This window comes from Platichthys flesus, chromosome 9 (genome assembly GCF_949316205.1).
Source record: "Platichthys flesus chromosome 9, fPlaFle2.1, whole genome shotgun sequence".
Lineage (NCBI taxonomy): Eukaryota > Metazoa > Chordata > Actinopteri > Pleuronectiformes > Pleuronectidae > Platichthys > Platichthys flesus.
Window position 1 is genome coordinate 13,032,073 of NC_084953.1, and position 12,940 is coordinate 13,045,012.

At 46.5% G+C, this 12,940-nt stretch overlaps 1 protein-coding gene across 1 annotated transcript; it reads left to right on the forward strand.

Annotated features, from left to right (window-relative positions):
- Positions 1-5,005: 5,005 nt before the first annotated feature.
- LOC133960813 (uncharacterized) lies at positions 5,006-9,880 on the forward strand. Its single transcript, XM_062395654.1, has 2 exons — positions 5,006-6,127; positions 8,771-9,880. The coding sequence occupies exons 1-2, from the start codon at positions 5,006-5,008 to the stop codon at positions 9,734-9,736; spliced, it is 2,088 nt and encodes a 695-aa protein (XP_062251638.1). The 3' UTR covers positions 9,737-9,880.
- The last annotated feature ends 3,060 nt before the right edge of the window (positions 9,881-12,940 follow it).

Consider the following 12,940-nt stretch of genomic DNA (forward strand, 5'->3'; position numbering starts at 1 on the left):
TTTTTTGTTCTTCAGTCCTTCACACACGTTTACCGCAAATTAACATAAAGGATGGAGAGAAGGCGACCAGACTCGAGAGGCTGCTCCAGTCGGCTCTAAATGGAAAGCAACTGTGACGACTACTTATTATTCCACATTGACTTTAAAATGAGCAATGATTGTGTGGTTCCCTGCCATGTTATTTAGGGACCTCACAAAGAGGGTGGCTGATTGGAGGAAAAGGGAGACACACACACGTACGTGCACACACACATACACACACACACATGCAACAATATGTTCAGGCAAGGTTTCTTTTCAAATATTTCCGATCACACTTACAATTTCCAACTTATTGGGAGTGATGGGATGTAACAAAGTACAAAGACCTCAATATTGTACTTAAGTACATTTTATGGATGTGTACCTTTTATTATATAGATTTATTTCCAGGTACTTTTCACTTGTACTCCACCACAGTAAACAGCTATTCTTGCTTCACTAATACATTTGTACAAAGCAGTGCAGTACATGAGAAGACCGACAGCCAGACAGACAGACAGATGTCAGACAGATAGATAGATCGATAGATAGATAGATACATACATGCGTATAAACCATATATACTAACATGGTTATAAGGAAATCTCTAATAAATAATCAACAGATTAATAAGTGATATTAACATAACCATTGTTTGGCCAAAAAGGAGTAGGAAGATGCAACATGGTTATCTTGTCCTTCCCCAACAATGAATTAAATTGAAAATGCACTTAATATAATGATATGTCCATCCGTGTCCATCATACCCAACAGAAACAATTTGATTGTGAACAGAAATAAATTACTATCACAGTTATCATTACCTCTCAAATATAATGTACCTTTGCTTTCACTTTATAAAGAAAAGTTAATGTGGAAAATGTCATCGCTGTCCTGTGAAAACCACGCTCCTCTAAATAGGTTCATCGGGTTTATTTAGCTTTGAGAAACAGACTCTTAATCCCCCAGTTTATCAAACAAGACAAGGTCAAAACCTGGCATATGGCGGAACCGCGAAGCTGTGGTCAATATGCAAATCTCAGGATGCTGCTAAAATAACTCAATGCAAAGAAGCTAAATCCTGCTCGAAAATGTCGTTAAATGTCACGAGATGTTATAAGACCCTAACTGTGACGCCATCGGGTTGTATTAGCATTCTGCCAAGTGTCAGCAAGTTAAATTTTGTATTTGCTTCCCTCCCGCTCTCCCTGCTCACATATACAGAAGTTTAATACAAGTTTTCCCGATAAAGCTGATCTCATGGGTGTCGGTTTTTGTTGTCAGGCGACTGAACACGTACGAAGCAGTGACGGACACGTGGCCCATTAAGACTTCATGTTACCCAGCAGTCACTTTCAAACCGTTTCCAAGCTGCTGCTCCGCTCTGCTAAAACCCAGGTTTTTTAAAACCGCGCAGTTGTTTGACAAAATCTCATACACGTGCATTACAGACAACAGATGTGCAGTGATTTCATATTTACTTGTAAAATGACCCTTCTGGGAGAAAGATAGCTCCTGTGTCAGCTGCTGTGCGGACATGGAGATGCAGAGGAGTGTGTGCCTGCCCCCTTTATACCAACTAGACTCTATGAAAGTAAAACATACCGTTTATATCTAGATGCATGTGATAAATGTCCTCTCTCACAGACAGCCTTTTTTAATGTTTCGTTTTAAGCCCCAAACTTGCATCTTTCTGGTCTCGCATCTTTAATATCAGCTCAGAAATCCTTAACACTCCACCAGAGCCAGAGCCTTTATTAATCATACTCGGAGTCTCTCGAGTATTAAGTAGACTCATCACAGCACAACCACAATTACTCTCTTGCTGCCTCATCACAGCTAAGTATTAAAAAAAAAATCTATTACTTGCCTCAAAAATGTGGCCACATGATCTAACCAATTCATTTCATTAGGGAGGGCTAAGATACATCTTACAGGACAGACTCCCACGGCATAATGTGATTTGGAAACCCTTCATATCACATCTGGCACACAGAGGTTTCCTGCTCTGTGCATTTTATCTAATAAGTTGATGAGTGGGGGGTAAGGGGCCAGGGGAACAGGAGAGGTTTAGGAAGATAAAAGGGAAGATAAAGGTTTGAACTTAATGGAGCTTTACTTCTTTATCTGAGTTATGTTCACATTTTAGGGTTTATGTTTATTTTCCATCCATTCTCCCATTATCTGAGCCGCTTATACTGCGGAAGGACTGGAGCCAATACCAGCCGGGGAGGAGGCGGGGTTCATCCAGGACAGGTTGTCAGCGCATCACAGGGTCAACGTAAAGAAACAAGCAACCATTCACACCTAACCCTAACCCCGAACCCTAATCTATGGGCAATTTAGAGTTTCCAGTTAATGTAACCCCAATCTGCATTTCTCCGGAGGAAACTGGAGTACGCCATGAAAAGAACAGAGAACATGCAAACTCCACATGAAAAGACCCCAGCCGAAACTGGGATTGGAACTAAGAACCTTCTCGCTGTGAGGGTTTGTGAGGTGCTCTGTGCCACCCACTGTATTCATTGTATATTTCTTGAGAGACAGGGTTGGTCATTTGTTTCTGAAACTCTTTTTATCTTAATTGTTCAAATCCTCTTCATGACCCAATAGCCATCAAATTAATATGTCAAAATAGGGTGTCTGTGGCTCTCGATGGAAAGTAACAAACACAGCCATGTATCATTTCATTCAGACACAATCAAATCGTTGGCTAATCGACCTGCCTGCCTGTGCTCTCACTGAGCATGACCTGACTCTTCAGCCGGGGAGACACACAACGCTGGAGCAGAGACGATGGTAAGAAGTTAGCGAGCAAGTCACGGAAATGTCGGCCTCCAGCAGTTGTCAGTCTGTGCGCGCTCATGTGAGGTTGGGGGGTGCAGCTTTGACAGAGGGCTGATGGGAGGGGGTACGATGTATCTGCTGCAAATATCCAGAGTATAGCCTGTAACATCCCCAACCCTATCTTTGATCCAGTATATATACCATCTAATCAAAATCAAATATCTCTTTATTTCTTATATTTCTGTGATGGTGCATGGATGTAATATGAATGGAAGTGAGCTCTGACAGAAGAATATTCTGCAAATATGTTTTACTTTAGCTGAATACAAATATTCTATTAAGAGGTGTGTGTGTTTGTTTGTGTGTGTGTGTGTGTGTGTGAAAACTTCATGATGATAAAACCTTCTAAACATGATAATGTGGACATGTATAGATGAACGGTGCATTCAGGGATTCATCTTTTTAAATACAGAAGCAACCTCCAACTGTTACATAGAAACACACTGTGGCTGTGGGCATCACTGTGTCGTACAGGAACTGAAAGCTCTGCAGGATTAAAAGTGGCTGCTCTATTACTTCCACTCTTTATTGTTTTTTAAAAAATCCTGACTCTTGTTCATTACAGCAGTCCATGGACATGTAGGCAGGAATCTTCTTAGCCTGCAGATTAGGCCTGCGGCTGTTTTCTCTCCCCCCTCCTCCACAACATGTACCCGTATAGTAAAATATGAGTGATGGCACATTCCAACAGAGCACAACCAGAGGAGTAGATTGCCAATGCTGACTAACGGCAAGACGGATGCCTTGTGCGTCTCGCTGCTGAGTGACAGCAAACCGTCAGCGCTGTTGTGCGGCTCCGCTGCATTCTTTTCATTCCGGATGCTGCCAGTGAGGAGGGGGACTCATGCATGCGGCGGCAGTTGACTGTGGAGGCACCTAGGAGGCGTCCCTGGGCTTGTCAGACACGAGAAATCGAATCCAGACAGCCAAGAATTGGGATGTGAATGAGAAACCCGAAAATAGCAGCTGTCTCTGTAAAATTGGAACAAATGGAAGTTGGACATGCTGCAGAAAATAAAACAAGGGAAACAACTGGGATGTTACGTGACACTGTTTGCTGACAATAAACCAGGGAGAGCTCGGCCACTGCAGCCAGGGGCAGCTTATAGTTTCTGTCCAACTGCTGCTGATCTGTGATCTTGTAGGTCGCAATTATGTGCCCCTGTGCCTCCCCACTGTTCCTCCTCCATCCCTCCCTGCTGTCATCCTCCCCTACTCCTCTAAAGCCCCTCTGGTATCCTATAAGCAGCATTTAATTGTGGAGGGCTGAGCCGGAGAAGGAGTAATCAGATGAGAACAGTGGCAGGGGGAATCACATGGATATACATTGGCTAACGGGGGATTAATAATGCTGGCGTCTTGATTGAAGTTCAGCTGCTCTCTCTGGCAAATGGAAGGTGGGGAGGGAGAAGGGAGAAGGGAGGCAGGATAGAGTGAAGGAGGAGGGGTGGGGGGGAGCAAACGAGCGGAGAGTTGCAAAGACAGAGGCTGATGAGGGGTTTTCAGATGAGAGCCGAGAAGAGACAGATGGGGAGAGGAGAGGGAAATAGAGAAAGGGAGTTAGAGCAGAGAGAGGGAGTGGGAGGAAGAAAGAGCAAGGATAGGAGGCAGCGGCGCAGTGCAGTGCGGGGGGGGGAGAGAGAGAGAGAGAGAGAATGAGAGAGAGAGAGAGCGAGAGAGGGAGGGAGTGAGAGACGGGAAGCCTCCAGTGCTACTGAACCAGTGATACGCAGGCAGGCAGAGAGAGAAGACGAAGGGAGTGAGGCCATCGGCATCTCCAAGGCCGGCCCGATGAGGGGGTGAGGGGCTCAAGAGCACTACAACGGGGCAGCAGGAGAGGGGGAACAAGAAGGGGAAAAAGGCAGGGCGATAAAAAAGAGAAGCAGGCTTCATCAGGGACAGGGGTGTAGATGGGTGGGATCTGAGCCGAGCTGGGAAAAAGCGGATAAAAGTTTTGGAGAAAGAGTAGGAGAGGGGAACATAGACTTCAGACAGAGCAGATAGAGTCTATGTTGATGGCAAAGGTAGGAGGAGATTCATGGAAAAAGAGGAGGAAGCTCTCTGTGTCTCAGGAGTCCTCCTGTACCTCTTCCGCTTCTTCATCTTTCTGTGAGGCTGCTGGACACCCTCCATCACCATGTTCTCTGACAGCAGGGCTCCAGCGCCTGGGGAGCAGAAAGGCTTCAAGCCGCACGCCCCTCACTTCATCCCATGGCTGCGCAATAGTCTGAAGTCCCACCACAGCAGTGACCTGGGGCTCAACAGGCCACAGAAACCCAACCCTGAAGCCCCCGGCAGCCTGACCCCACTGGAGAAAGCCAAGGGGATCGGGTTCTTCTCCTTCCCAGGAAAGGGCCGTACAAAGAAGGGGGACTTGCGGTGCAATGGCGTGGGGATGGCGAAGATGCTCCCGGTGGTGCTGAGGGGGCCCCACATCCTGCCAGGGAGTCAGGGGAAGCAGAGGGAGGAGAGTCCTGTTAGGTGGAACCAATCTCCAGATTTAGACCCAGACCCCAACGCACAAATCAGCCCAGGGGATGGGCCAAAGAGTCCGGTCAACAGCTTTACTTCTGCCAAGGAGAACCACACATTGGTGAGGAACCACAGTGGTCAGCTGAGCCTCCTTCACTCACAGAATGACAGGACCAGCACCACAGCGAAGAGATATGGGCCACTGGTGGTACCCCCTCCGGTTCCTGTTCCCGCACAGCTCGCTGAGGACCTGAACTGTGAGGTGCCTGTCGTGCTGTGTATGGAGGACAGGAGGGAGAAGGTATGGGACTATGCCAGCCAAACCACTTACCGCCAGAGAGACCTGCACTCATCCAGCTGGGTCAGCCCGGATACTCAGGGACTTATCGAGAGGCAGCACGGATTCAGCTCCAGCTTCAGCTACATCAAACAACAGAGCAGGAACTCCCAGAGCCACAGAGACCTGACAGCGCTGAGAGCACCACCTGTGGAAGGCTTCAACGGGCCCCTTAATGGGATCATCTTCTCTGCCGAGGTCCCTCAGAGGGGCCAGGGTTGCACCACGGTGCAACGTCGCCCCAGGAAACCCAGGCCGGTGTCGGAGCACATTGCCGTCCTGGGCCAGAAGCAGACGCCACTCAGGCGCAGACCAAAGAGTGAAGGGGAGCCGGGGAGGAAGGAGGCGGGCTGCAGCAGGAAGGCAGTTCGAAATCAGATCAAACGAGTGGTGTTCAACCTGGAGCAGGTGCTAACAGCGCTGAGGGACGTGCACCAGGAAATGAGAGAGGTGAGGTGACAGATTTTTGTTGATAAGACAAGACACAACAGGGCTAGAATTTCTCATATCCAACCATTTCACCTGCTCAATCATCACATTGCTTTCCAGGCACTGACCAAAAAACGGAAAAAAATTGGAGGGCTGGTACCCTCACGGATAACAATGCAGACTACAAATGCACTTCCTCAGCAGAATTTAACACGCATTAAAAAGTCAGCAGCAGGGATGCATGGATCCACTGCAGCCCGCAAACTGTTTCTCCAACTCTTCCCCCGTTGTCTCTGTCGCCGAACCTACTCATGCAGACATTTCTATTGAGGTGAATGAGACTATTTACTTGCATTCACAGATTGCTGAGATTACACTGTGTGACATTAGGCAAAGCCTCCCTCTCTGCATCCCCCTCCTCCCTCATCCCCTCCTCATCTCTCCCTCCACTCTAACTCCCTATTGACAGATGCTGCTCCGGGCCCATGCAGCTGGATAGTGTCCGAGTCTTTCTTATAATCCATTTATGTCCGAGTATCTCCCAACTCGCGCTTCTCATCTGGAAAAAAAAAGTGACATGGAAAAAATCTCGCCTCCTGCCATTTGATCTCCCATCTGCGGGGGTCGCGGCTAAACCCGAGGTGCTATAACCTCATCATCCTGGCTGCGGGTTTTTGCTTTATTCCGTGTAACAGTATTAATATAGCACTGATGAAAGAGCGTATACGGTGGGATGAGAGGGTAGCAAACCGGCACTGTGATAGAAAGTCCCAAATTTGAACAACAGGGATGACAGATCAAAAGAAGATAAGGCACCAGAGAAGACTTTGGCAGCATATTTATTTCAAAGCCCTGTTTTATCATTCTGTTGCATGAGCAGCAACCCTCAGTTGTTAAATAATAAATTCGTTTTACAAAAAGAAATTGGAGTGAGCCTCTGAAGCGTTTAAGACTGGGACTACACAAATATTACGGCAACATTTAAGACTCATACAAGGTGAGAGAAGAAAGCATCAGGAAGTCAGGAAGGCAAGGCTCACACAGGGATCCTCTGCTGGGGAAATTGGGCAAAGCAGACGCTGCATTATGACTCAGAACTTCAAGGAACCCAACAGCAAGGTTAAACTGAAAGAGTAAAATGAAAATGAAAGGAAAACACATCCTTTAGCACCCATCGGCATCGTACGTGAAGACCTGAGGGGTCAGAAAGGTTGTCTTTATAAACACTCAAGGGAGCAGCAGACGAAAAACCAGGGTCCTCTGCTCTTTTATCTTGTCTGATTCCTGACATTAACAAGCAGCACCTGCCCACAGTCACTAGACGTTCGCACACACAAACACACACACACACACACACACACACACACACACAGACTGTACTTCAAAGTATTAATCTGAAATGCCTCGCCCAAAAAGCTACGGCATAAAAAAGAGACAAACCAGGTCATCTTTTGACATCGGCAAGGATGCTGTTGAACACAGGGAACAAAACAATATTTCATTTGTTCTTGCAGGGGCCGAGGATTTATCTGTGCACATTGAGCAGGTGAAGAGCTGGGTCAAACATTTTCCCCAGTGTAATTTTCTAAAATCTCTTGCCTGGCTTTTTTTGGATCATGTGTGTGTTTGTGTGTCAACCCACGCGACTGTGTGACTTTGTGTGTATGTGCATACTGTACACTCTGCAAACATTCAAAAACATGCATAGATATACTGGTTTGCCTGTGTATGATATATTACACACTATCCACTGAGAGTTATTAGAAGGGAAACCCACTTAAATTTAGCTTACACATTTCCAGTAATGGTGCTCTCATCCTCTAAAGGCTGAGGTAAACATATTTGCACTAAGTACTACAAGCTCATGTGACTTGCTCACAGATTAGTGCAATACATCTGCTGAGAGTCGACTGCAAATATGCTCTAAATTATAAATGCAGCCTAATGCAGAAGAATTAATCACCCAAAACTTGATCATTCAAGATATTTATTACTATCTAGAGGATACCGCGTCCTTTGCTTCTCCAAATGAAAGAACACTCTTCTCATAATAATATAGTGTTGTAGAATCAACCCAAAACGGTGGACATTCATGATCGTATGAGTCATTTGTTATGTAAAAGATTTAAATATTCTCTGTTTCCAATTTCTCAAATGTGAAGACGTGTTGCTTTTATTTATTTGATGACCATAAAGTGAATATCTTTGGTATGATACTGTTGGTTGAACAAAATGCGACATCTGAAAACACAAGTGTCATTGAAAAAGTGAGGAGCGGTCAAAATGTCCTCACTTTCCCCAAACGTCCTCCCATTGTGAGGTATACACTTGGTCCTCACAAAGATATAAATACAGGAACATACACACACACACCTGGTTGAGGTCAAGCTCCAGAAAGGCTGGATCCTACATGTCCCATAATGCAACTGAATGATTAAACCCTGTCTGCCAGGTAACACCCACATCTTACACACTCCAGTTCATAAAGCTCCATTCAGAACTACAGAGAGCCTTACTTTCATTAACCCTGTTCATTCATAGTTCTCCTCGTGAGAAGTAAACTGATCTGCCTGTGTTCAGCCAGTGGAGCATTTCTATTATTTGACCAGTCTTTATTATCAATCCTCACATTGCACTCCCTCCATCATTGTGTGTATTTTCTAGGTGGTGCAGCAGATCGACCATCTAACCTCGTCCATCGATCTTAACGAGGAGGAGCAGGGCCCGAGAGGAGGCGACCGGGCCGAGCCTCCCAGCGACAGCAGCTCCAGCTCAGACTCAGAGGTGACAATATGCAGCACCCGTCAGAGGCCCTCAGAGCCTGGAGAGCAGCCAGGAAACACTGACTCATCTGGCACCCTCAGGAGAGGTCACCATGGCAGGGGCCAGTCTCCATCCAGTGTGCAGCTGTGCCCGGTGTCCTCATCCGAGAGGAGTCGGACTCTGCGCTTCGCCTGTACCCTTGGGTCTTCTCCCAGAAAAGGTGGACTGCTGCCGTACAGCAATAACCCCCCTTCATCTGGGCCAAGTCAACTGCAGAACCTCTCCCCCCATGACCTTACGCTGCCTCACCAAAGAAACCTCCCTGTCCGCCCTCCCACTCCTGGTCTCTCCCCTCTCACAGTAAACCTCCATCCCTCCAGAAGCCCAGTTTCTCGGCCTCAATCCCCAGGTCCTTCGTCCTTCATCCGGGTCAGCTCTGTCTCCCCTCCCTCCCCGCTGTCTCCAAAGCCTCACCCACCCCCTGCCCTCAGCCCGTCTGTCATCATCGAGACCAAAGTAGGTTCTTACCAGACCCCACAACGCGACCACCCATGTGCTGGCTCGCTCCCTCCATCATCGGCCCAGCCTCCATCTGCCAGCTGCCCAGCCACAGACTCACAAACTCAAACGGCGACCAGCGTTGAGAGAGAGAAGCGAGCGTCCTCGGCAGGACCTGTTCATGCAAAGTCCCAGGTGTGCATTGCCTCTGCAGCCACGGCTAAACCGTCAATGGTGCAAGGTCGCCGAGGTCGCAAACCGCCACCTTACCCCCACCACAGACTCTCTGACCACACAGAGAAAGTGAAGGAGACCCGCAAAGCTCCGCCGTATCCAGAGAAAAGAAAGCTGCTCTCGACCACAGTGTGAGACGAGCAGCAGGAGTGGGAGGCCGATCAAACTGAGCCACATTCAAAGCGCCAGCCACGGGGCCTGCAGGAGTGAGGAGTGATTTAAGGGCTCGCCAAGTTAAACTAAGACCAAGTTTCCAAGGTGACAGGACAGAGATGCAACCCGGGGTGAGTATGTCAGGAGGAACAGCTTGGCTCTGCTGACGTCTTTTTCCCTCTCTCCTCTTCTTGACACATCTCTTGAGTACACGGAACATACACAGGGCGTCGTAACAGCTGTCTGGGTTACTGATCTACTAACAAGAGTTGCCGTACAGATGCTCACTTCGCCCTGCAGCTCGCACTGTTAAAGGGCAAAGGAGAAGCTCTAATTAGAAAGAACTATGAGGGAAATTGTAATTATTGTAAGATGATGCGACGAAGTGAGGGCGCATTACTTTGGGTTAACTTCATCCCATTCACCCAGACACTTCCTCTCACACGCGTATGTTTTGTCTGGGTCGGATAATTGCTGCCAGGGGTTGAGATGATACAATGAGGACTGGGTGCACTTCGGGCCACTTTGGCTCAGTAGTGCGAAAGACAACACGCAGGGTCAGAGAGGTCAGAGATCTGCGACAGATGAGGAGACAGAAAAGTTAGGGGGGGGGGGGCAGCTGGCCCCTCCGTTGTTCCCTTCACTGGGTAAAAATCCCCTCTCCTTTGCTGCTTCTGGCTTGACCGACCCGGCCACTATCTCCATCTGTTCCCCTCCACATGTCAGGAGATGCAAAGAGAGAGAAGCAGGGGGCAGGTGTGTGAGAGGGAAGAAGGAAAAAAGACGATGGAGTTCCGGAGTTCCAAACAGCACAGGAGATCGAATAAGTAATTTGATGTCACCCTCTCTGAAATGTTACTGCACCTCAAAGCCAACTCTTGTCTTTTAGGATAAAGCTGTTGTTATTAGGGCCTGAGCACTGAATGGTGTATGGAGCATATTAAGTATCGTATTTTCTTTCTTTTTTTTACTTTTGACCCATTTTTGAGAAGCTAACAACTCCAAAACTCATCAAACTTTGCACACGTCACCTCTGGTAAATGACTGTATAATTTGATTGGTCTGTCGCATGGGAAAGTCGCAGACGTCTAGTGGCTCAGTAAGGCTGTTCTAACACAGAGGTGTTTTGTGCCAAATGCAAACATGTTAGGCAGGTTCACCAGAAACTGTTTACCTGATGATGACAGGTCACCAGATCCAACTGAGCACTTACAGGACAATAAACAAAAAGGTGAAGTCGGAAAAGCTAAAGCTCTTCTTTTTTAATTTGTTATTCCCCAAGAACAAAAAGGTTAGAGTCACTGAAACCAGATGGGCAGCAGGAGTAAAGGTTCATGGAAATCGACACAATAGCTTTTACTTCAGTCTGGACTGAAGTGGTGGACCGGCCAGATAAACGCTGCTACAATGAATATATATGCTCCTGATCAAAGCTTGTGAATGGAGGCCATTGTAAACCAAGCACGTGCTCTGCAGCATTGAGTGTATATATTGTTTTTATGGCCGTACAGCGAGGGGAAAGGTACCTGATGGTTAGCATTTGTTTAGTGGCTGGATGACAGCATAGAGGAAGCTCCGAGTTGCACACACACACACACACACTCCACAGATGCTAAACAAAGAGCTATTGTGCTGCAGAGACTTATGACTCAATGGAACAACCATCCTGGGAACAAAGTGTCAAATTTTGTTTCCACGAGGCCAAAAAAAAATGGAAATTAGAATCTGGAAGTGCCACAGCTTTGCTATACGATGCATTAATTACAAGCAGGAGACCGTGGGAGTTTCTTGGCACGGCTCATGTGTTGTGATCTCAATGAAACTCGGCTCTGTCAAAGTGCGACTACGCAACAGATTTCCTCGCAATAAATTCAGGGGTTTTATAGTTACAGTCGTTGCTACATTTTTCTGCTACATCACTCGCAGTTGTATTACAAATGATAAACCACGGATGCCAATTGAGGACAATCGCGTATAATGATTTTCTCTTGGCTTAACATAAAATGAATAAATCCCTGGACACTATATCTCTATAAGCCCACAAAGATCAGTGCTCTATACATTCCCATTTATGCCTCTGGATCACAGACTGTATATAAAAGCTCAGGATTTAGTAGATCCTCCCTGCAAAGCCTCGCTCCCCAGAAATTAACAAGAAACAATGGAGGGCTTTATCTCATGCAAACATTTATCTGAGAACAATATATGTTAATTGAGTACGCTCACAGTACTTTTCGAAGCAATATCTTCGTAATACTCATTTCAATACCAAGTTTCATGTGAAGTCTCATTTGTACGCTGGAAACCTGTTTTTTTAATTGAGTTTAATTAGGAATATATTAATTCTGATGGTAAAACTGTTAGAAATGTTCTCTCCTCAAAGCTCTGACAGTGCTCAGAATATTTACTGACTGGCACTTTCTCTTTCATGTTTATCCTTTGATGAGCCCCGGGGGGGGGGGGGTTCCATCAGATCACAGAGATCTCACACAACAAGACAAAAAACACAGACTCATCTCCAGAGCAGTGACAACATGTCTTTACTGAAACATACATCACATGTCATCATGAATCATAAACGATCACGAGGTAGAAAACAAAAAGGAGATAAGAAAATAAGTAACATCTTGTGTATTTTTCTTTTATTTCCCGGTCAGGATATGCACGAGGGTACTTCCTGATGTGACGTCTTGATGGTGACAAAAAGGGACACACAACAATCATCCAAGTTAAGCACTTCTTCAACTCCAGAGGACAGACGAGAGAAACCAAACCGAGGCCAAACAAGGTACGAACCTCAGGAAGTTGTTCAGACCACAGAGTCAAATCTGAAATCAATCCCCAGACCTCACCCTCTGGACACTTGTGTGGATATAAGAAGGTCGGATCAGTGTAGGAAAGATAGAGGTAATCCTGCCCCCTCCATAAGAGCCGGGAGAGGAGCGAGGGACCAGAGGGACCCTTCGAATAATGACGTACTTCTGAAACATGCACAATATCCTCGCTGATCCACACGTGACACGAAAGGATAAAAGCAAAGCGTCTGTGCACACCCTATATTTAGCTTTGGTTAACTTTCACACAAAGAAACTGAAAGTTCAGTAAAATGTCATAGAATTAGAAAAGAGTGGGTTTAAAGAAATAGCAGAATAAGGGACTTTCGTGACCATTATTGAATTGTTAGCT

Excerpts from the sequence above, each read along its gene's own strand:
- LOC133960813 (XM_062395654.1), top strand. The coding sequence starts at position 5,006 with ATGTTCTCTGACAGCAGGGCTCCAGCGCCTGGGGAGCAGAAAGGCTTC. Across the intron at positions 6,128-8,770 it reads TGCACCAGGAAATGAGAGAG|GTGGTGCAGCAGATCGACCA; the intron begins GTGAGGTGACAG and ends TGTATTTTCTAG.